The sequence below is a fragment of the Tachypleus tridentatus genome, chromosome 7, assembly GCF_004210375.1.
Source record: "Tachypleus tridentatus isolate NWPU-2018 chromosome 7, ASM421037v1, whole genome shotgun sequence".
In the NCBI taxonomy this organism is placed as follows: domain Eukaryota; kingdom Metazoa; phylum Arthropoda; class Merostomata; order Xiphosura; family Limulidae; genus Tachypleus; species Tachypleus tridentatus.
The window spans coordinates 116,999,083-117,021,341 of record NC_134831.1 but is presented as its reverse complement, the minus strand read 5'-3'; the positions used below and the strand labels follow the sequence as shown (position 1 = coordinate 117,021,341).

General features: G+C 31.4%; 1 protein-coding gene across 4 annotated transcripts in view; it reads left to right on the top strand.

Annotated features, from left to right (window-relative positions):
• The first annotated feature begins 2,386 nt into the window (after positions 1–2,386).
• LOC143256460 (transmembrane protein adipocyte-associated 1-like) overlaps positions 2,387–22,259 on the top strand; it is a 34,962-nt gene continuing 15,089 nt past the window's right edge. The window contains exons 1-7 of one of the 4 annotated variants that reach the window (XM_076513724.1): positions 2,387–2,496; positions 4,113–4,166; positions 5,190–5,422; positions 8,434–8,566; positions 11,681–11,770; positions 15,305–15,377; positions 19,626–19,705. In XM_076513724.1, coding sequence (XP_076369839.1) covers positions 5,238–5,422; positions 8,434–8,566; positions 11,681–11,770; positions 15,305–15,377; positions 19,626–19,705 — 561 coding nt within the window. In that variant the 5' untranslated portion in view covers positions 2,387–2,496; positions 4,113–4,166; positions 5,190–5,237. Of the gene's footprint in view, positions 2,510–2,573; positions 2,726–4,112; positions 4,167–5,189; positions 5,423–8,433; positions 8,567–11,680; positions 11,771–15,304; positions 15,378–19,625; positions 19,706–22,259 lie in introns of those variants that run through there. The other 3 variants (XM_076513725.1, XM_076513727.1, XM_076513726.1) reach the window with 3 other exon arrangements.

Below are 22,259 nucleotides of genomic sequence, written 5' to 3'. Positions count from 1 at the left end.
GCATCTCTTGTTCTTGGGTCATTGGTTGCAAGAAGTGTAAGATTAAAAATCTTCAAATCATCACTGAATGCCCTAAATCAATGAAAAAGACTTATTTTAGATTTAATAAATATCTATCGATATTTTATGAAATATCGCGTTTGTGAACTTGTGGTTATACTTATTCAGGACAATCACTTTCTCTGGGTCATCTCTTCTAACAATAGCATCTCATGAATCGACTAGCACAGTTGAAAGTTAGGACTGCTATTGAAAGGGTACTCTCAAATCTCGGGACTTGGGATATATTTCTCTTCGCGCTGTGACAGATAGGTCGTGAAAAAAGAAACAAACAAAAGAAAAATTCATAGAAATAAAAAATGTTTAGTGACAGTATCACAACTTACAAAATAACAAACGGTAAGGAAAGTGATCGGTATATGTATGTGTAGAACTGACAAGAACTAGGAAGATTTTCATAACGAATATAGGCCCTGGTTATTTCACGTGCTTCTAAGTTAAACCAAAAAACATGATGAAAAGACTTAAACAAAAATAACCCCAACTTAAGACAGTATATAAGCTGTAAAATAATACCTAAATAGCCTCTGAAGAACCTACTTGAATTTCATCAACTATAATTGCTTTAATTTAAAAGTAGTTCACTATACTTTACTTTAAATGTTACATTGATAACTTGCTGTGGCCTGATGGTTAGGTCGCTGGTTAAAATCCCCGTCAAAATATGTTCGTCCTTTCAGCTGTGGTGGTAATGTAATGTTGTGGTCAATCCTTGGTAAAAAGGTAATCAAGAGTTGGTGGTGATAGTGTTAACTACTTGCTTTCTCTCTGGTCTATTATTGCTAAATTAGGGATGGCTAGCGCAAATAGCCCTTGCGTAGTTTCACTAAAAAGTCTTTAATTTATTTACCAAATACGGTAAACGGTAAAAAATTAAAAAAACCGCGAGAGCCTCATAAGCGTGTGCAAAAATGACTGAAAGTTAAACAAAATAAGAGAAGTACACACAAATCTCAATAAATACTACATCAAGAAAAGTATAAACTAAGAACTCTTAAAGTTCTTATGGAAAAGTAAAGACGTCGAAATGTTATACAGAATCTTTGCTCGGCTTTTTTACCATATCAAGATTGATGTTTTGTGCTAGTTTCCTCATTTAACTAATGATAGGTGTGTTGACCAAAGACGTGCTTTCTAACAGCATATATTTGATTGACTAACAAGAATATCCCAGTTTGTGAATTGAATGTCCTCACTACTCCTATAAGAAAACCTGGATAAATAGTCTTTGGATGTCACCCAAAACGTTACTTGCAGTTTAGATAAAGCTGAAGTTTGTAATTTGCTGGAGCACGTTAGTGTGTCACGTTTTTATTTTTTAACTAGCATGTATAATGATCCTGTATTATACCAACTTCCAAGATGAAATTATGTACCAGACTAGAATAATTAAATAAAAACGAGATTCCAAAGTGACAAAATACATCGTTTTAAAGCTTGCGAAGAACTAAGCATTTACCTCAAGAGATGTGCTTTTTCCACGTGATTTGTTACTTTCATAAAAACATAAGAGGAGCTATGAGATCTAGATACCATCTTAACAACACTGGTGTCTATATGATGTCACATCCTTTCGGAATGTGTCATATTAATAAAACAAAAAACAAAACGATTGAAACTCAGAGTAACTTCATACATTACACTATATTGAAATAATAAATATGCTTTATATTTCTGACAAATAATGCTAATTTTATTTGTTAATATTCGTCCCTCAGTTTAAGTGATTGGATACATATTTCAGTTCTTTTTTATTCAGTGTGAGAAAAAAAGAAAGAAAATGTGGCTGTTTGTGCTAGATAGCTTATCTGATTAATAAATAGGTACGAAATAGGTAGTAGCCAATTTGAAAATCGAATTAAATAATTACATACATACGTACGTATTCATAGGTTGCTTCTTATGTTGTATACTAAACATACACCTTGTTTGTTTTCCTTTTTTGAGGCCCTCATTGGCTCAGCGGTAAGTTTTCAGGCTTATAACGCTAAAAATAAAGTTTCGATATCAACACTGATCACATTATGTAGCTTTGGACTAAAAAACAAGCAAACCAAACTTTTTTTTTTTGAATGAGAGCACTTTAAAAACATCCGTGTCTTTAAGAAGCCAACTGAAACTTTAAGTATATATATACATTTTTTTCTCTTCTTAAGATTCAAATTCTATTTTTATTCAACGTGAGTACTTTGGTCCAACAACGTGTATTTAATATTTAATTGCATATTATTAACCAAACTTTTCTTTCATATAAAACTGCATAAAGCTGTTATATACAAAATGTGGATCTATTTCATTTTATAGTTTTATTCAACCTTAAATTAAAATAGCGATAAAGATGTCGCTCTGTAAATGATAAGAAGCCGTGTGATCATCCCAATGTCGTTTTTATTTTTTAAATGTATAATTTAAAGTTTTAATTTTGGACTTTTACAGGTACTGTCTAAAAGTAATTTATTTAGTTATATTTCATTAACATGGTATATGGTACGTTTAGTTTAAAAAGTGAAAGTAGAACAGTGTCACCGTGAATCGTGTATTCTGTAAGAGGTAGTTCAAATTGTAATGTTCAACTGTTTGCTCTCATCTGACAGATACTTTGTTATTTACAGTATTTAAAGTTTAACAGTAAAAAGTGATAGATACACCTCCTCAGACTTTCAAGGTGACGTAGCTTAAATTATCTTTGGTCGTAACTTACAATGGAAATAATTAGGGCAGATTTATAAACATTCCACTGTAGCTTAAATGTTTTATACAAAAACTATGAAAAGCATAAATTATTTAACTATTTAATAACCACAGTTGCACATACACGCATAATTAAGTATTACAAATGATATCATAGTATTGATGAATTTATAATAAGTATGTTACCACTATTAATTTGATTTAATATAATGTGTGTTCCAGATTTGAAATTAAAAATACATGTTAGGTGTTGAAACCACTTGAGGCCTGTAGTATAATCTCTCAAGAGAAGTACACAACCTTGAAATAAGGTACACGGTTATAAAGGTGTTTGAAAATCATTTAGTGTTGAACTTAAACCAATGTTAAATATTTATAAATTTTCTGAACCATTTATTACAGAGTCAGATCAGTTATGCAGTGACCACTTAGTGTTGTGCAAAAAATAAATTGAAATATATTACTAAACATGAAAGTATATATATCAAGAAAATCCTTGAATATATATTAAAAACAACTTTTTTTCACTGTTTTGTGCTGTATATCATTAATTTGTTTTACGAGACATGATTTTCAGATGGTTTGTTCATAATAAATCACAACACAAGTGGTGAAACAGGTACACACATTTTTGCAATAATATTTTTGACTTATGCGTAACTACTTAGTAAAAACACATATACATTTACTAAACCTTTAATTTAATTGTATTTTATTGTATCGCAAAAATAAAATATTATTGTTGAGAAACTAATTGATTTTTTTATTTTAATTTATGACTGGAAGTTATTGCAGTGGGTGAAAACTGTTAAGATTGTGTTAGAAAAATGACATGAAAGGCTGGTGTAATAATGTTTTTAATTTTGCTTTGTAATCAACTTATAATTTAATTTCTGAAAGCAAAGCCTAAAACATTAAAGTATCATAAGTTTACCAGAAAATAGATGATTAACCTTGAAGGCTATCAGAATAATGCTTTTTTATGTGCGGTATTTCTAGGATATTTGGCATTATGATATGACTTGAATGAAAACAGTATGTAACCTGACATTTAAGTGATCTATTAGAAACCTTTTATAGCTACATCAGAAACACAACATATAAAACATGAAAATTGTTAATCGTACCAATGTAATATATAGTTCTAGATTAAAACTTATGTTCTACTAAACCAATCTTCAGTACATAACAGAGTTGATACCAAAATATTATTATAATAATTTCTCTTGCAAGAGAATATTTCTTCTTTTAATCACTATTATAAAAAAAGAAATACTGGAAATAAAGCAAAACAAAGTGAGCTCTATGTATAACTACAGCAGTGTGTGAAACAGGTATCTAATTACTCATTATGCTTGCAGGAGGGATTTGTACCACAAGAAAAAGATTATCACAGTTGATAGGTTAAAACAAAGGTATGAACCTTTACCTTGTTTGTTATAATAGCTACTGAGCAAATGACATCAAAATAGGTGTTTTAAAGTAGTTCAGTTTAGAGATAACTATTGAACTGTTTAACTACGAATTTTTTAAGTGTCTGTATGTTTGGCAAAAAAATGTAAATGTTTATAGCTGAAAGAGGAAGGTTTGATTCCCCCAAAATATTCATTATGTGCATGTCCTGAATGATGTAACAGTGGCTACTTTTGTAGCATGTAAGCAATATGATAAGCTAAAGCTGAGCTATTGTTTAGTTTATATAAGGTAAACATGAACCATACGCATCACTGAGTTTAATTCTTTATAATGCCTTTAAAAAGGGCATTATGAACTCATATTCAATTCCACTATTAGCTGGTAAAATATTATCCCAAGAACTTTCAGTGGTTGCTGCCAGCTGGTCAGCAATTTCAGATTAGAGACTGGCAGATAGTTTAGTTGAGTTTAGTTCTTTATAATGCCTTTAAAAGAGCATTATGAACTCATATTCAATTCCACTATTAGCTGGTAAAATATTATCCCAAGAACTTTCAGTGGTTGCTGCCAGCTGGTCAGCAATTTCAAATTAGAGACTGGCAGATAGTATTAGTAGCTCAAAAATAAATATTAAGTCCCTGTAGCTGAAGGAGTCAAGATATGTGAAGTTAACGAAGGCCAAGTTCAAACCTGTGCAATATTCTGACATCCCTTCCTTCTTAATCACCAGCCCATGCTATTGCATAGCTGAATAAATTTTAACTGTTTGAAAAAATAATAATGAGAAATCATAATGGTAGTATTGTAATTACATGGATAGTTGGATAAATGAGAAAATATTTTGATTGGTTGATTATTTTATACAGCATCGTCCAATGTAATTGATGCTCAGAGATAATTTATCATGTAGCCCAGCTTTACTTACGAGATACCAATTTTTAATGTATGTATTTAAACTTACAAGCTATTTAAAAATGGTTATTTAAGCCTGTCAAGCCTATGCTTGTTTTCCTACTTTCAAGACAAAATATGGACATGAAATGAGATTCTGAGCTGTTAGTTGCTGTGTTATGGAACTACATAAGGCATATCAGATCCTGAGATCACTTCTAACTGAAGAAACTATAATATTCTCTATGATGTCCAGAAGGAATGACCATCTCATATTTTCCAGTAGTAGAAAATTGACATCAGATGTAACAGAAAATGATCAGTTTTGTAGAAGCTTGTTGTATTATAAACTTGGAAACACTAGGTAAGGTTTTAATCTCTTTCATTACAATATATATATATATATATATATATATATATGCATGTAATATTCACATATTATATATATTTTACTTTTGTATAGTTCATTTCTTCTCTACACAGTTTTGGAACGTGAAATCTAATGGCTACACGTTTAGTTGTTTTCTGATGACAAAGAAAGTGAACATTGTGAAACTAGTTTGTTACCTTTTTTATAGATTGATTTCTGATCCTCAAATGGAGCAGTTAATTGTGTTTTTTTTTTTAAATTTGGAACAGTCTAAATTCAAAACTTGCCAGCAGTGTTGAATTCATGGAGTGTATAAAGGGGAATTTACCCACATACAAAAAGACCCCCTCACACCTATTACAGTATTTTTCATTTTGTTGAATTTGAATTGATTATCCCCTAGCTTTACATTTCACCCTCACTCCCTGATAGGAAAGCCTGGATTCAACAAGCTTCAGGATGCTTGCTAGTTATGTTTTACATGTGAGATAACCTTTTACCTGTCACTGCTGTTACTTGTTTCAATTAATATCCCTTAATCTTCATAAAGACTTCTTTTTAACCTTCTAATTCCTACTAAAAAGCCAGCATAGTTCAATACTAGCTGGTGACCAACAGATATTGTGTTTGGAGATATAGTCTTACTGGTTAACCCAGCTTGTCACAGCTGTTGTTGTTTCTTAGCTGCTTGACCTGGCTTTTCTCAGCTGCTGTTGGTTGGCTCAGCTGGATAACATAATTCGTCTTTGTGATTGTTCATTCTGAGCTGGTTGGTGTAGCTTAGCCCACTGTAAAATTTTATGGTTCACAGTTTTTCCTGGTGATTATATAAGATATATACTGCTGTTTATTTTAAAAATACTGATTTGTTTTAAAGTTTATCTTAAACTCTTTGTTTGGTTGAATTATGTAATTTGTAATCTTAACTGATGAACAGCATTTTCAAAACAGTGAATAGTTAGTATTGTTTTCTCTTCTGTGAAATTAAAGCATTTAAAAGTGAAATTCATCTTAAGACATTTTGGCAAAAATTCTTCTTTGAAAACATAACTCATTTTAATCAGTGATGTCGAGAAAACCCACTTGTAGAGAAAAATATGTATGTAAAATCTGCTCGTTTGGGTTGAGAAAATTTTTTTTTAGGTAGAGAAGCAAACAACGTTTCGACCTTCAGTCATCGTCAAGTTCACAAAGACTGAAGAAGGTCAAAACGTTGTTCGCTCCTCTAAGTAAAAAATAATTTTCTCAACCAAAACGAGCAGTTTTTACATATATATAACTCAGTTTAAACTGACATGTATTGCTCCATAACTTTAAATTCTATATCCTACACAACATTTTGTTACATAAGAAAAGTCACATCTTGATTCACTACTAGTGTGTATAACTTTTTGTTCCTCTATTTATGTTCATAATTTTTTTGTGTTATGTAACGTAAAACTTCAGCACTTGTCTTGGTTACCACTTCATCTTGAATACCATTCTGTTGTAACCAGTTTCTGTGACAGCTTGAGATAAATGATGGGAATGTAATGTTCTTGAAGAAAAAAACACAAACAATTACAAGTATTATAGTCTCAAGACAACATTAACAACTTGTAAAGAGTTATTGGTTACATAAACTTTTAACTTCAAACCTGGGTGGGTTTTAAAAATAATAAACATTAATTTTACTAACCTTTTTTATTGTTTCTGACTTATTCAACATCTTAAACAATTCATATTTTCACATTTCACTGTAGCTTCTTGTGAGGAGTCAGTGTGGTGCGAACAGCAATCTCAGTCATTGTACAAATTACTTTAATATAAACTATGGTCTTTAAGCTGATCAGGATCCAAAACTGCAACAGCAACAGCTCTTATCTTCTCTCTAATCCACTGACTAATCCACATTCCCTTTCATATACGAACCTACAAGCTATGTAAAATTAGAGGAAACAATAACTCGATTAAGTTATTTAGTAACCAACATAAAATACAACTTCCTTACACTATTATAAGTACTTTAAACATCAAACATGTATTCCCATATGTTCCCCTTCCTAGTACAACGGTATGTCTACGGATTTACAATCCTAAAATCAGGGGTTCAATTCCCCTCGGTGGGCTTAGCAGATAGCCCGATATGGCTTTGCTATAAGAAAACACACATGCAAGCCCATATGCAAAAACAACACATTTTAAGAAATAAATACTTTTGTAATTCTATCTCATAATACAGTTGTCTTTTCTGATGACATTATTGGTTGTTCTTTAAAAAGTGAAGGTTCTAATTTTCTGGCTTTGAACTTCAGTGCCATGTCTTGTCTCCTTTATCTTACCTGAAACAAATCTTTACCCCTTTCCTTTGTCGCATCCAATTAACACACCTCTTATTTTTGTGGAGATAAGGTGACCATGTTTAGGTTTATTTATTGAATTACCTCATGCCACCTATAAAAAATAAAATGTACATCTGTACATCAGCTAAGCACATTCATATACTGTACATGTTTTCTTTGGGGAACATTTCAACATCTTCTAGATTTAAATGTACTAAATAAAAGTATCTATTAAAATTTTAAACTGTATTGATTGGAAAATAATGAACTTTAAAAACACTGTTTGTTGCTTAAATGAGTACAATGTACAAAATATTAATGTGTTAAAGTCTTCACATGTGTTTTATAAAAACTGTATTGGTAAATATTGTAGTACACATTATGTTGGCTCTAAAGAAATATTCACAGAAGTGAATAAGATAGTAGGTGAGTCAAAAGATGTTTGTTTTTTAAATAATTGGTAAGTTTTTGTTATTTTGTGGTGGTGGTTGTAATTAAAACTAAATATTTTGCACTTATAGTAATTATTAAATTTTTCTTATTTTTTGAAACCATATATTAAAAGAAATTTTGAGATCCATTTTGACACACACACACACATATATATATACACCTATTTTTGGTGTTCTAAAAATAACGCAAAAACTCATTAGACTACATTTATGGTTTTTTTTTTTTTTTTAGGGTTCAAGCATGGGATCTAGCTTTGTTTATTCCAAATGTTCTGTTTATGGTTTTTCTGGTGCTAAGAATTAATCAAGCTAGACAAAAATTTAAAGAAAGAAAAATTCCTGTGCTCTACACTGTTTACCATTTGGTAAGTTACATTTCAGAGTTGTAGTTTTCAGTTTTGGTTTTTGGATTAATTGCTTACTGTTTTGAATTTACATGTTGGAATTGTCTTAAAAATTAATAGTGACACTAATATAAAACTATGATGAGTGGATACTATTTGGCTGTTGCTCATTGCAGGTTCCAGGTGTCTCACTCGTACACAACAATATTCTCCATCTACAAACTTTTACTGTGAATCTACCATAAAAGAGAATAGTTCTAATGTTATAGTTATCACTTATACACTTCTGTACATTATTATAGGCCTACATTGAAAATGAGGATAAATAAAATGAAAACAAACAAACAACAACTTGCTTATATAAAGTATCTGCAGTAGCTGTCTGGTTCATTGAAAATCACTCTACACTCTAACTAATTTCATAAATATAATTTACTTTCAGTATGTTTAATACATGATGTCAAACACTTCATATTTTCTATGTGTTTTATGCTCTTTAGCTGACAAATTACATTTAAAAATATAGCTTATAACACGTTTAACTGTAAGAGATTCAGATGTGCAGTGGTGTGTGTGTGTGATTAATGTGTATGATGTAGGATAGCAGCATCCTTAACTAATGTCATAGGAGGTTCATGATTGAAAAATATTTTAGCTGAGTTGTTAGAATGAAAATATTGATTGTTTAGATTATTAATAATCTTATGTGCAGTTCTTGCATTTTATGTGTAGAATTAGGGTGTTTACAATAAATAATAATTATTCATAGTTTACAAATTACAATCTTTCTTTTTTTGTTAGTTTTGATTGTAGACTAGAATAAACTAGCCTTCATCATATTGTTCAATGGAAACAAAAAATAGAATATCAAAGATATGTATGTATATATGTTCACACACACACACACACACGGATACAGTTTTGATAATTGTCACTTGAACGTCGAGGTTGAGCACTTATAAATTTATTTATTATTTTTAAAGTTTGTAAAGCAGACTGGTGCATTAACATCCTATTAACAAAAATGTATCCATTGTTTCTAAATAAATTGGACCTACAGTGGTAGATATTAGTAAAAAATGGCTCAAGTTTATAGACTGACCTGAAAGTGAGTAATCACTCTAGCTTAGCTTGTAACAAGAATTCTTAAAATCTTATAGAAAATTTTAATAGAAGTTAAGAGTTATTGTTATAACAAATCAGAAAAGCCCTTTGCAAGCACCATGCTATCCCATTAGATTTACTATTATTAAAGTTTCAGTTAATTAGACAAATAATCACTACATAGTTTTATGTTTCTTGAATGTGCATGGTTAAGACTAGTTTTATTCTGTCCAAAATCCAACAATTAAGAGTGTCACATCAGTAGTTTCAGGGAAGATAGCTTAGTTAAATTTATGTTTCAACTTGTTAGCTTTAAAAAAAGGAAAGCTATTTATTCGGATACAATTCAAACAAACAGTTGTAAGTGAAAGAAAATGTTACGATGGTTCTAGCTTAGTATAGTACAGTTATGTTTTATTTATATTCAAGCCATGTAGTTAAGAAGCAAAATGTTTAAAATTACATTGATTTTTATAGTTCTTCTTTTGGATGCAAGGAGGCACTCAAACAAGTTATTAAAATTTTGCTTTCTTTAGCAGTGAGCAGGAAGTATGTAAAGACTATAACCAATTAATTGGTTTTCTTTCAGGAATAGAAAGTCACAAATTAAGATGCAGAGCCGGTCACTTGGTTCAGCCAATCAGATAATAGCTTCAGACAGCCACACCCTTACTGATATATTTAAGGTCATGCTTGTGCTTAAGAATCAGGATTATGTACAGTTTCAGTAGTCTGTCTTTAATTTGCAGTAAAAGTCTTTAAAGGTCTCACAGTCTAAGGTAGAGCACATATCAATATTTTTATTCATCATATGACAGCTCCTAAAACTGTTGAACAGAATAGTCTTTGTTTATTTCCATTTTTTGTTTGCCCTAGTGATTCATTTTGTTTATGTTTGTCATATATGAACAGAGTGGTATTTGATTCACATTAAAGTGTTTTAAAGCAAAGTTATAGTTGTAGTGAAATTCAAGCTGATACTTGGATTTCATGGTGTTACGTTTGGCATAGGTTTTAATATTTATTTACATTTTGTTAAGCTCTGATGTATATTAACTTGTAATTGTTTTATTTAGTAATTTTCTGTGGGGCTTAAAGTCTGCATTGAAACTTGCTACTTTACACAATGTCACTTGTACATTGTATTTTTTATAGCATGATGTGTTGCATCTGTTGACAGTATTATCAGACACTTGTTATTTGAGCTGATCTCTTTCATCAAGCAATCTTTACAGTTGATACTTGAGGAAAAATTGCATCCAAAATCTAATATCCAAGAACATCCTGTTAGCAGCTTTAAGTCTGTGGTCAGTCCTTGTAATACCATAATAGTTTGTCAACAGTGTGTGGTCAGTCCTTGTAATACCATAATAGTTTGTCAACAGTGTGTGGTCAGTCCTTGTAATACCATAATAGTTTGTCAACAGTCTTTGGTCAGTCCTTGTAATAACATAATAACTTGTCAACAGTGTGTGGTCAGTCCTCGTAATACTATAATAGTTTGTCAACAGTCTGTGGCTAGTCCTCGTAATACTATAATAGTTTGTCAACAGTGTGTAGTCAGTTCTTGTAATAACATATTTGTTTTTCAACAGTGTGTGGTCAGTCCTTGTAATACCATTATAGTTTGTCAACAGTCTGTGGTCATTCCTTGTAATACCATAATAGTTTGTCAACAGTCTGTGGTCATTCCTTGTAATACCATAATAGTTTGTCAACAGTCTGTGGCCAGTCCTCGTAATATTATAATAGTTTGTCAACAGTCTGTGGCCAGTCCTTGTAATACCATAATAGTTTGTCAACAGTCTGTGGTCAATCCTTGTGATACTATAATAGTTTGTCAACAGTCTGTGGCCAGTCCTTGTAATACCATAACAGTTTGTCAACAGTCTGTGGTCAGTCCTTGTAATACTATAATAGTTTGTCAACAGTCTGTAACCAGTCCTTGCAATACCACAATAGTTTGTCAACAGTCTTTGCTCAGTCCTTGTAATACCATAATAGCTTGTCAATGGACTTCCTCTTTTGCAGGTTCTTCTTAGTGTCTGCATTAACGTTGTACGATGCATGGTATCCATGATAATTGACTCTACATCACAAGCTTGGAATCATGCTGACAAGGTAAGTTGAAAGTCTGGATTTTTTTTTATTAACATGTTTGAAACACTTGAAAATTTTCAGTAGCCATTCTCTCATCCCAAAGTATGTTTTTTCAAATAGCGTTACAAAAAGTAATGCACGATGGGTTTAGTAGTTAATACACAGAAATGTAAACAGGATTCAAAAACAAAAATTATATACAGTCCACTATAGATATAAGAAGTTTTGCTTATAATTATAGAAATAAATGTATTTTTAAACTGCACTTTATTCTTTAAGTATAGTGTTTATTCAAAAAATTAATTGATATGATGAGGTAGTGATTATGTTTTTATTTTTGGTTTCAAAGTCTTCATGATTCTTAAACAATTTGAGTTATGTTCTACTGTTTTAAGGAATATAAAAACTTGTATATTTTTATTCATATTCTCATGATAAAAACATTTACTTTAGTTCAATTCTGACTGTTAGATGTCCACATTACTTACCTTGTATAAACTCTTTTTAAGTTTAAAACTGGTGTAATAACTGTGTTTTCTCATTACTTTACAGAGAGTTGAGTACATGATATTAAAAACAGTTTTGAATATTTATATTAGCAAATAACATGACAACCACAACTGCTATAAAATTGTAGTGGAATAGCTTGTTCCAGAACTACATTTTCACATTGTTTGGAATTTTTTTAGGAAGTTTAATGCCACCAGTTATTTATTCCATTGCAAATATTAGTATGCTCATATCAAGGATTCAAAAGATCCCAAATAGGGATGTCCCTTGTACTTAGTGGAATTCGAAAAACAAAAAATAATATGCATCAATTTGGGAACCAAGACCTGCTAGTAAGAGATCTGCAACAAGTCATACCCTTGTCATGGTAATCAAAATGTAGTGTATTATAACAGGTTAAAATTCACAAACATAGGGGCCAGTGACCAAAGCCATCCCACACAATAGTATGTAAAGTAATCAAGAAGGATTTCCATCTGGAAATGAGATGAAAAGTATATGGGTTCATCAACGTAAACTTTTGAGCACAGATGAATCAAAATGTACATATCACAATCTCTTTACCTGGTTGCATCAAAAATTCAATTAAACAAATTGGAATAAAAATGTATTTCATAATGGCTGGTATTGGTATTAAAACTTTTATTGATGAGCAGAGAATAATGTTTCGACCTTCCCAGGTCATCTTCAGGTTAACAAAGATGACCTTGGAAGGTCAAAACAAGTGGGTTTCTCGTCATAAAGAACTTGGACTAAAGTTGGCATCAAAACATAGTTTATAATTCAAATCTTGATATTATATGTTTTAATTTCTTAATGTAAAAAGGATATATTTGAATGAATTTTCATTCTTCATTTCTTCACTCTGAATTGCCCTTTTTCAGATTTTATTTCTATTTATATGTTATCTTCTGAAAGTAACTGTTCTGATCAATTCTTATTTGTTTATTTGCCAGGTTTGGAAATACTTGGTCTTAGGTTCATTATTTACAATTTGCTTCAACAGATAATTGAATTTTATTTTTGTGCATAATAATATTTTATAGTCTAAATTGCTTAACTGAAGTCCCCCTAGTGACACGGTGGTATGCGTGTGGACTTACAATGCTAAAAACTGGGTTTCAATACCCATAGTGGGCAGAAAACAGATAGCCCATTGTATAACTTTGTGCTAAATTCAAAACAACAACAACTGCTGTCTTGAAATTTTAAAAATATTATTTTGGAACACCTACGTTGGTGCCTCATTTTCTGACAGTATTTTGGAACACCAATGTTGGTGCCTCATTTTCTGACAGTATTTTGGAACATCAATGTTGGTGCCTCATTTTTCGACAGTATTTTGGAACACCAATGTTGGTGCTTCATTTTCTGACAGTATTTTGGAACATCAATGTTGGTGCCTCATTTTCTGACAGTATTTTTGGAACATCAGTGTTGGTGCTTCATTTTCTGACAGTATTTTTGGAACATCAATGTTGGTGCTTCATTTTCTGACAGTATTTTGGAACACCAACGTTGGTGCCTCATTTTCTGACAATGTTTTGGAACACCAATGTTGGTGCCTCATTTTCTGATTCTTAAAAGACAAGGGGTCAGGCTTTAAATACATTTTCTTTTGTGTGTGAGTGTGCATTTTCATTTAATGTTATAAAAGTAACTGAAATGTAAAAATTAGAAACCTATTTTGTGTGATTAGAAAATTTAAATGAAAAAATTCTGAATAAGCAGTTACTTATGACGTTCTATCATAGTGCATGCACGGTTGGGAGATATAATTGTAATTCATCTGCAGCATACTTGTAACCTAATCATTTATTTACACAAAGCTGTATGGTTGTCATAAATGGCTTTTAGCTTACCCTGAAAGGGTGTGATGTACCTGTAGCCAATTGACTGCTGACTTGCTTTATGTGGTACAGTCCACCTGTGTCAGTTGAATGTGAGTGTGCCATACACGATGTACAGCTTGCAAAAAAATTATGCTATAAAACTAAACAAATCCAGATTTGAAAAGTCTACCAGCTTTGGCTCTGAGAATAATATGTAGTTGGCTGTCGTTACAGTATATCATTCTTTCTAGAAAAATTAAAAAATAATAATTAAGATTTATTTTATAATTTTCAACTTGTTTTCTTATCCTACAATGTTGATATTCCTACAGTTATTGTTAGGGTAGAAAAAGTAACAAATAAAATATAAAGTTTAACTGAAGAAACAGTTTTGCTGTTCATTTAGGAGACCTTAGAGGTTTTACAAATGAAATATGAAAACTGTAGGATCGAGAAAGAAATTACTCTTAACAATACAATCACCTTGCACTTAAACTGAGTAAATTCATATACAACATTATAATATGCATGGTTTCATCATTACATAATGGTTAAAAGATTGGTCAAAATGACTGATTTCATTGAGAGAGTTAAAGCTTCCAGTCATACTCTGTATTCAACCATTACATACTTTAAGCAGCTAGAGATGAATCAAACAGATACTTATGCTGTTCCATTTGAATATATTTATATGTGTCAAGTCACATGATGTGTTGCCTGTAGATTTATGTGTGACTGGACTATTGAAATTGGCAATGAGAAACATCTAGATGGATTATAGAAAGCCTTCAAGGAGGAATTATGTGCTTTGGATGTTAAAGCCTTACAACAGAGTGTTGCAATTATATATGTAAAAAAGGCTCGTTTGGGTTGAGAAAATATTTTATGTAAAGGAGCGGACAATGTTTTGACCTTCTTTGGTCATCGTCAGGTTCACAAAGGTTGTTTGCTCCTCTACGTAAAATATTTTCTCAACCAAATGAGCCATTTTTACATATATATTTCTCCACAAGTCAATTTTCTCGACATCACTGAGAGTGTTGCAATTGAAACAGTTATGCATAACTATTATTAAAATGCACAGTCATCAGATAGAGCATCGGTCATGGCAGCATAAAATATAATGATGGTGAGACTTCAAACTGTCATAATATAATGTATTTGTTTTGTTTAATTTAACATGGATAATAAATTTGTGTTATTCTTAATGCAGCTCTTGTGGCTTTTGTTACGACTGTTTCTACTTGGAACTGAAATGAGTGTCCTTGTTTTTACTCTGACTTTTGGTAAGATTAATATTTATACTAATATTTTGTGTTGAAAAATGATAAAGTTTAGTTTTGTGGAACATTTAATTAAAGTTTAATGTACAAGAAAATTATTTATTTGAGACTACAGCTTATCTATGTGTTCATTTCATTTGATGGAAAAACCTACATCTAATGAGGAAATTCAGCTTAAATTTAAATTTTGAAGTTTGCACAGAACTAACCCTAAATGAAGTTCAAGCAATAAATCAACAATTCTTATGTTTTACACAAGAGACCAAGTTTTGTAGTTCTGAGATAGTTTAATGCCAGAGAACCTTATTTTCATGAAGTTTTAGTAGAACATTACAATTATTAGCTTAGATTTATTTTATAAACCATTAAGTAATCTCATATGAATTATAAGAAACATTTCTCATGAGTGAGTTAAGGATATAGACTACGACTTAAAAACAGTTTTTTTAAGTTATTCAAGCTAATTTTATGTAAAAAAAAACCTGAAAAGAAGCACACATTATCATAAGTCACTAATATATCCACATACTAAAATAAAAGTGAATAGCAAACTTTGCAAGTGTAATAATAAAAAGTAATGATAAAATAATAATTATTTTAAAATGTGTTAATCATTATAACCAATCATTTTGATCATTCTTTCTCACCTGTGGTTGGATGATTTAAAAATGTATATTGAAGTATTTTACTTATTAAAACATGTAATTATATGTAAGTGCAAAGTAACTATCTTAAATTTATATGCAAAAACGGCTCGTTTGGGTTGAGAAAATATTTTACATAGAAGAGCGAACAACGTTTCGACCTTCTTCGGTCATTGTGAACCTGATGATGACCGAAGAAGGTCAAACGCTTGTTCGCTCTTCTATGTAAAATATTTTCTCAACGCAAACGAGCCGTTTTTGCATATAAATTTCTCAACAAGTGGGTTTCTCGACATCACTGATTATCTTAAATTTAGTAACTGAAATACTGTTAGAAATAACTTTGGAAGTATGCAGGTGAAATATATATGCATAATTACAATTCAGTTGTCTGTTTATTATTAAGACAACATGTTACTATACAAAGTATAAACTGAATTAAATATACATTGTACTAGTAATTTATATTACCTTTAAACAGAATATTACATTTATTATTAGAATAATACAAATTTAAAAGAAAACTGTATGTTTCACAAGTATTTCATTTATTACTACCAGAGTTTTGCTGCTAAAGACATCATCAGGCACAGATTGAAAATGGGTATAAGTATGTTTAACCCCTAAATGAATGGTTTAGAATCTCAGTGTTCATCTTGGAACTAGTAGGGAACAACTCAAGTTCATCTGACCATTGAGAACTCTTCTAGGATTTATGACTATTGAATTTTTATGTTTTTCGCAAATATATAAGACTTGCAGTTTTTTCTTTTTTCCTGGCATGAAATTGGTATTTCTGCACTTAAAACATGTAGTTGTCCTTGTTTTCCTCAGATCTGTAGTTATGGAGTTTTACCAAATACCAACAGTTTTTTTTCAAGTATTAATTAGTATAATTTTTGTTACAGAGACATAGAATGCTGTCGTAACCTACAAATGGATTGTACATTACACTAGCATTTCATATTTACTTTAAGCAGAGCTGTTCAGTTTATCTCTATGCTGCTTATACAGGTATATTTCTACAGTACAGCCAAGTTGTTTGGTTACCATTTGATATTCTCAGTTTCCATATAAGCTTGTACATTCTTAATGATATTCATATCAGGACCTTATGCAGGCCAAACCACAGTTATTTGTGTTCCATTAGTCTTTTCTGTACTTCTAGTTATTGTTTCATCACATTTTCTACATCACTGAGATCATTGTCTTACTAGAAAATTAATCCATGTTCATCATATCTTGTTACATGTGAAATGACAAATGTAAATAAAAATCTGACTGTACCTGTCAGCACATAGGGTGCCATCAGTTTTATGTAGATCACCAACATCATTAATAAAAGCAATTCACATCTGTATTGGTCTTCCCCCCCACACACACATGCTTTATTGTAAATGTATGTTGACCATGATGCTCTTCACATCTTTGCAACATCCTAACATGATTGTTTCCAAACTATTTTAAATTTGGATTCATCTGTAAAAAGCACCCTTCTACAAGTTTGTTCATCCTGGTGTTTGAAATCTGATGCCCATTTCAACCCTGTGAATGTTTATCTCTCCTAAGCAATGGCATTTGAACAAATACACTTGCACTGAAGCCAGTTTATGCTAATCTATTACTTTTCTGTTGGTAACCTTCACACCTGCTCCTGTACTTGGGTTTGTGGAATTTTATGCATCATATAAAGAACATACCCAGGGTTGCTTAGTGTCAATTTTGAAGAGTTTGTACTTTTTCTTCAGCTGATTTCATTATCAACAATAGGTGTTTCATATTTTCTCTCATCGAAGATTCCATTTGGATACAACTGGAACATGGGATCTTGTCACATTTTTTTTTATGGTGTGATCTTCACTAGTGAAAACTTTGATTTGCTTACATTTGTTGTGTGGCATTTCAGTTCTGGGAGTCATGCAACCATTTTCTTAATACCACTAGGTGTAATATGACTGCCTATATACTTTCAGGGATTATGCTGATGTGCTACTGTCTGATTGGTTGAATGACAGTCAGTCACTATAGACTTTCATCATTTGTCTGTACTGTGGTGAATCTTACCTTCATTTTCACACAATAGAGAAATCTCATAGTGTTGGCATTTGATATCCATTTTATTTGATGTTTTAATAACTGTTTCCAATATGTTACTAAAATTCTTCAAGAACACAATAAAAACCATTTGTCTTTAAATTTTATTTTAAAATGAGCAACCAAGTGAACAAGTTCCAAGAGTTTAGTGATAAAACTCCAGAATTATAACACACATGTTTGGTATCTTTCCTAAAACTTCACTGTTTCTATACCATTGTTGTGTATTGATCTCATGTAAACTGGATTAACTTTCAGGTTCAGTCACAAGAAATGATTCTGTCATATTTAAATAATACTTTAATAGGAACTTCTCACCATGACTTAAAGACCTATGCTATGATGTGCAGCTATGTAACTGAGATATGTATGAGGATATTCCATCCGTGAAATAAAAAACAAAAGGCATGGGGCAATGCCTTCAATCCCTTATGATAAAACACCTATGCATATTTACCATATTCAGACAAGAATAAAACATTAAGTTCCATGAGTAAACTGTCTCTCAAATATTTGTTTTGAATACTTATGAAGATGTTCAGGTTTGATTAAATTCTAAAGCTCATCCAATAAGCTCTTACATACGTTTTTCATTTATCTTTGGTGTATAAGAATCCAAGTAAAAACCTCGTTAGTGATGTTTGAAGCATTAAAATGTATGTATATACATATAAACCTTGTTCTTATGATTTTGGAATATGATGAAGTCTTTGTTGCATGGACTTGAATTGATAATTCATGTCTGAAGAATTTCTGTGTTTTACAATTTACATTGTTTTTTGTGGTATATCATATCTCGAGTAAAGTAAATGTATATGTATATTCAAATTATTTTAAAGCTATCCTGATGGATTACACCATGCAACACAAATTTTGTTCCTTAATAGTACATGTTATTTCTTAATTTCTTATGTTGTAAAAGTACAGAAAATGGCCATTATTCCCTTCAAACTTTGCTTTTGTGACCTGGATAATGAAATTTAAAAATTAACCTATTTTCTATGTAAAAAACAGGCATATTTGCATATTTTCATTTACATAAGGTCTGAATAAAACACCATAAGAATCAAGATTTGCATGTATTTATACTAAAGTTATACAGAAATGAACAAAAGTGTTTAGAAGTGAGTAGTTTTTTTGAGATTTGCGACTGTAATATAAATCACTTTCACATATCAGCCCCCAGACATAGTCTCCCATCATTTTCTTGTTATACACTCCCAGGTCACGAAAGCAAAGTTTGAAGAGAAAAATAGGTCTTTTTTCATTTACTTTAGGCATAGGCAATTGGGAAATAACACTTTCTACCCAGGAACAAGAAAAAGTAAAAATTTGTTACATAGTGTAATATTTTCTGAAATATTTAAGACAAAGTTTTAAGGAGTAATATTTGTGCTTCAATATTGTGCAGAAGTAATTGATGTGATAATTAGAGATACTACTAATGTGTTAACTACAGATATTATTATTTAGATTTACAGTACTTATGTTTCTGAATCATTCTGTCATTTAGGTCAACTGGACAGAAAAAGAAGCATAAGAATGGTTATTGGTATTACGTCTTCTATTTCAGTAGTGTATTCTCTCACTCAGGTAAACATTACGTCTTCTATTTCAGTAGTGTATTCTCTCACTCAGGTAAACATTAAGTGTATTCTCTCTTCTATTTCAGTAGTGTATTCTCTCACCCAGGTAAACATTATTTCAGTAGCCTTCTATTTCAGTAGTGTATTCTCTCACTCAGGTAAACATTACGTCTTCTATTTCAGTAGTGTATTCTCTCACTCAGGTAAACATTACGTCTTCTATTTCAGTAGTGTATTCTCTCACTCAGGTAAACATTGCGTCTTCTATTTCAGTAGTGTATTCTCTCACTCAGGTAAACATTAGGCCTTCTATTTCAGTAGTTATCTCTCACTCAGGTAAACATTAGGTTCTATTTCAGTAGTGTATTCTCTCACTCAGGTAAACATTAGTCTTCTATTTCAGTAGTGTATTCTCTCACTCAGGTAAACATTTCAGTAGTGTATTCTCTCACCCAGGTAAACATTAGTAGTGTATTCTCTCACTCAGGTAAACATTGCGTCTCTATTTCTTCTATTTCAGTAGTGTATTCTCTCACTCAGGTAAACATTAGTAAACATTACGCCTTCTATTTCTTCTATTTCAGTAGTGTATTCTCTCACTCAGGTAAAGGTAAACATTAGTCTTCTATTTCAGTAGTGTATTCTCTCACCAGGTAAACATTCAGTTCTATTTCAGTAGTGTATTCTCTCACTCAGGTAAACATTAGTCTTCTATTTCAGTAGTGTATTCTCTCACTCAGGTAAACATTATTTCAGTCTTCTATTTCAGTAGTGTATTCTCTCACTCAGGTAAACATTATTTCAGTCTTCTATTTCAGTAGTGTATTCTCTCACTCAGGTAAACATTAAGTCTTCTATTTCAGTAGTGTATTCTCTCACTCAGGTAAACATTATTTCAGTCTTCTATTTCATTTCAGTAGTGTATTCTCTCACTCAGGTAAACATTAACTCAGGTTAGTCTTCTATTTCAGGTAGTGTATTCTCTCACTCAGGTAAACATTAGTCTTCTATTTCTAGTTATTCTCTCTCTCACTCCAGGTAAACATTAAACATTAGGCTGTATTATTCTCTCACTCAGGTAAACATTAGTCTTCTATTTCAGTAGTTGTATTCTCTCACTCAGGTAAACATTAGTCTTCTATTTCAGGTAGTGTATTCTCTCACTCAGGTAAACATTAGTCTTCTATTTCTATTTCTCACTCCAGGTAAACAGTAGTGTATTCTCTCACTCAGGTAAACATTAAGCCTTCTTCTCATTTCAGTAGTGTAGTGTATTCTCTCACTCAGGTAAACATTAGTCCTTCTATTTCAGTAGTGTATTCTCTCACTCAGGTAAACATTAAACATTCTATTTCAGTAGTGTATTCTCTCACTCAGGTAAACATTAGGTCTTCTATTTCAGTAGTGTATTCTCTCACTCAGGTAAACATTAGTCTTCTATTTCAGTAGTGTATTCTCTCACCCAGGTAAACTATTTCAGTAGTGTATTCTCTCACTCAGGTAAACATTAGGTCTTCTATTTCAGTAGTGTATTCTTCTATTTCAGTAGTGTATTCTCACTCAGGTCACTTCTATTTCAGTAGTAAACATTAGTCTTCTATTTCAGTAGTGTATTCTCTCACTCAGGTAAACATTAGGCCTTTCTATTTCAGTAGTTTCCTCTCACTCAGGTAAACATTAAGTCTTCTATTTCAGTAGTGTATTCTCTCACTCAGGTAAACATTAAGTCTTCTATTTCAGTAGTGTATTCTCTCACTCAGGTAAACATTAGCCTTCTATTTCAGTAGTGTATTCTCTCACTCAGGTAAACATTATTAAGTCTTCTATTTCAGTAGTGTATTCTCTCTAAACATTAAGGCTTCAGTAGTGTATTCTCTCACTCAGGTAAACATTAGTCTTCTATTTCAGTAGTGTATTCTCTCACTCAGGTAAACATTAGTCTTCTATTTCAGTAGTGTATTCTCTCACTCAGGTAAACATTAGTCTTCTATTTCAGTAGTGTATTCTCTCACTCAGGTAAACATTAGTCTTCTATTTCAGTAGTGTATTCTCTCACTCAGGTAAACATTAGTCTTCTATTTCAGTAGTGTATTCTCTCACTCAGGTAAACATTATTTCAGTAGTCTTCTATTTCAGTAGTGTATTCTCTCACTCAGGTAAACATTAGCCTTCTATTTCAGTAGTGTATTCTCTCACCAGGTCAGGTAAACATAAACATTACGTCTTCTATTTCAGTAGTGTATTCTCTCACTCAGGTAAACATTACGTCTTCTATTTCAGTAGTGTATTCTCTCACTCAGGTAAACATTGCGTCTTCTATTTCAGTAGTGTATTCTCTCACTCAGGTAAACATTACGTCTTCTATTTCAGTAGTGTATTCTCTCACTCAGGTAAACATTGCGTCTTCTATTTCAGTAGTGTATTCTCTCACTCAGGTAAACATTAATTGGTATTTGTTTCAATACAGGAGATTGGTTAACATGCTGATTTGTATTTATTTATGTTTCAAAACTGTGGTTTCAGCAGCTGTATAAGGTAAGCATTCTTGAGGTCAGGTCAGT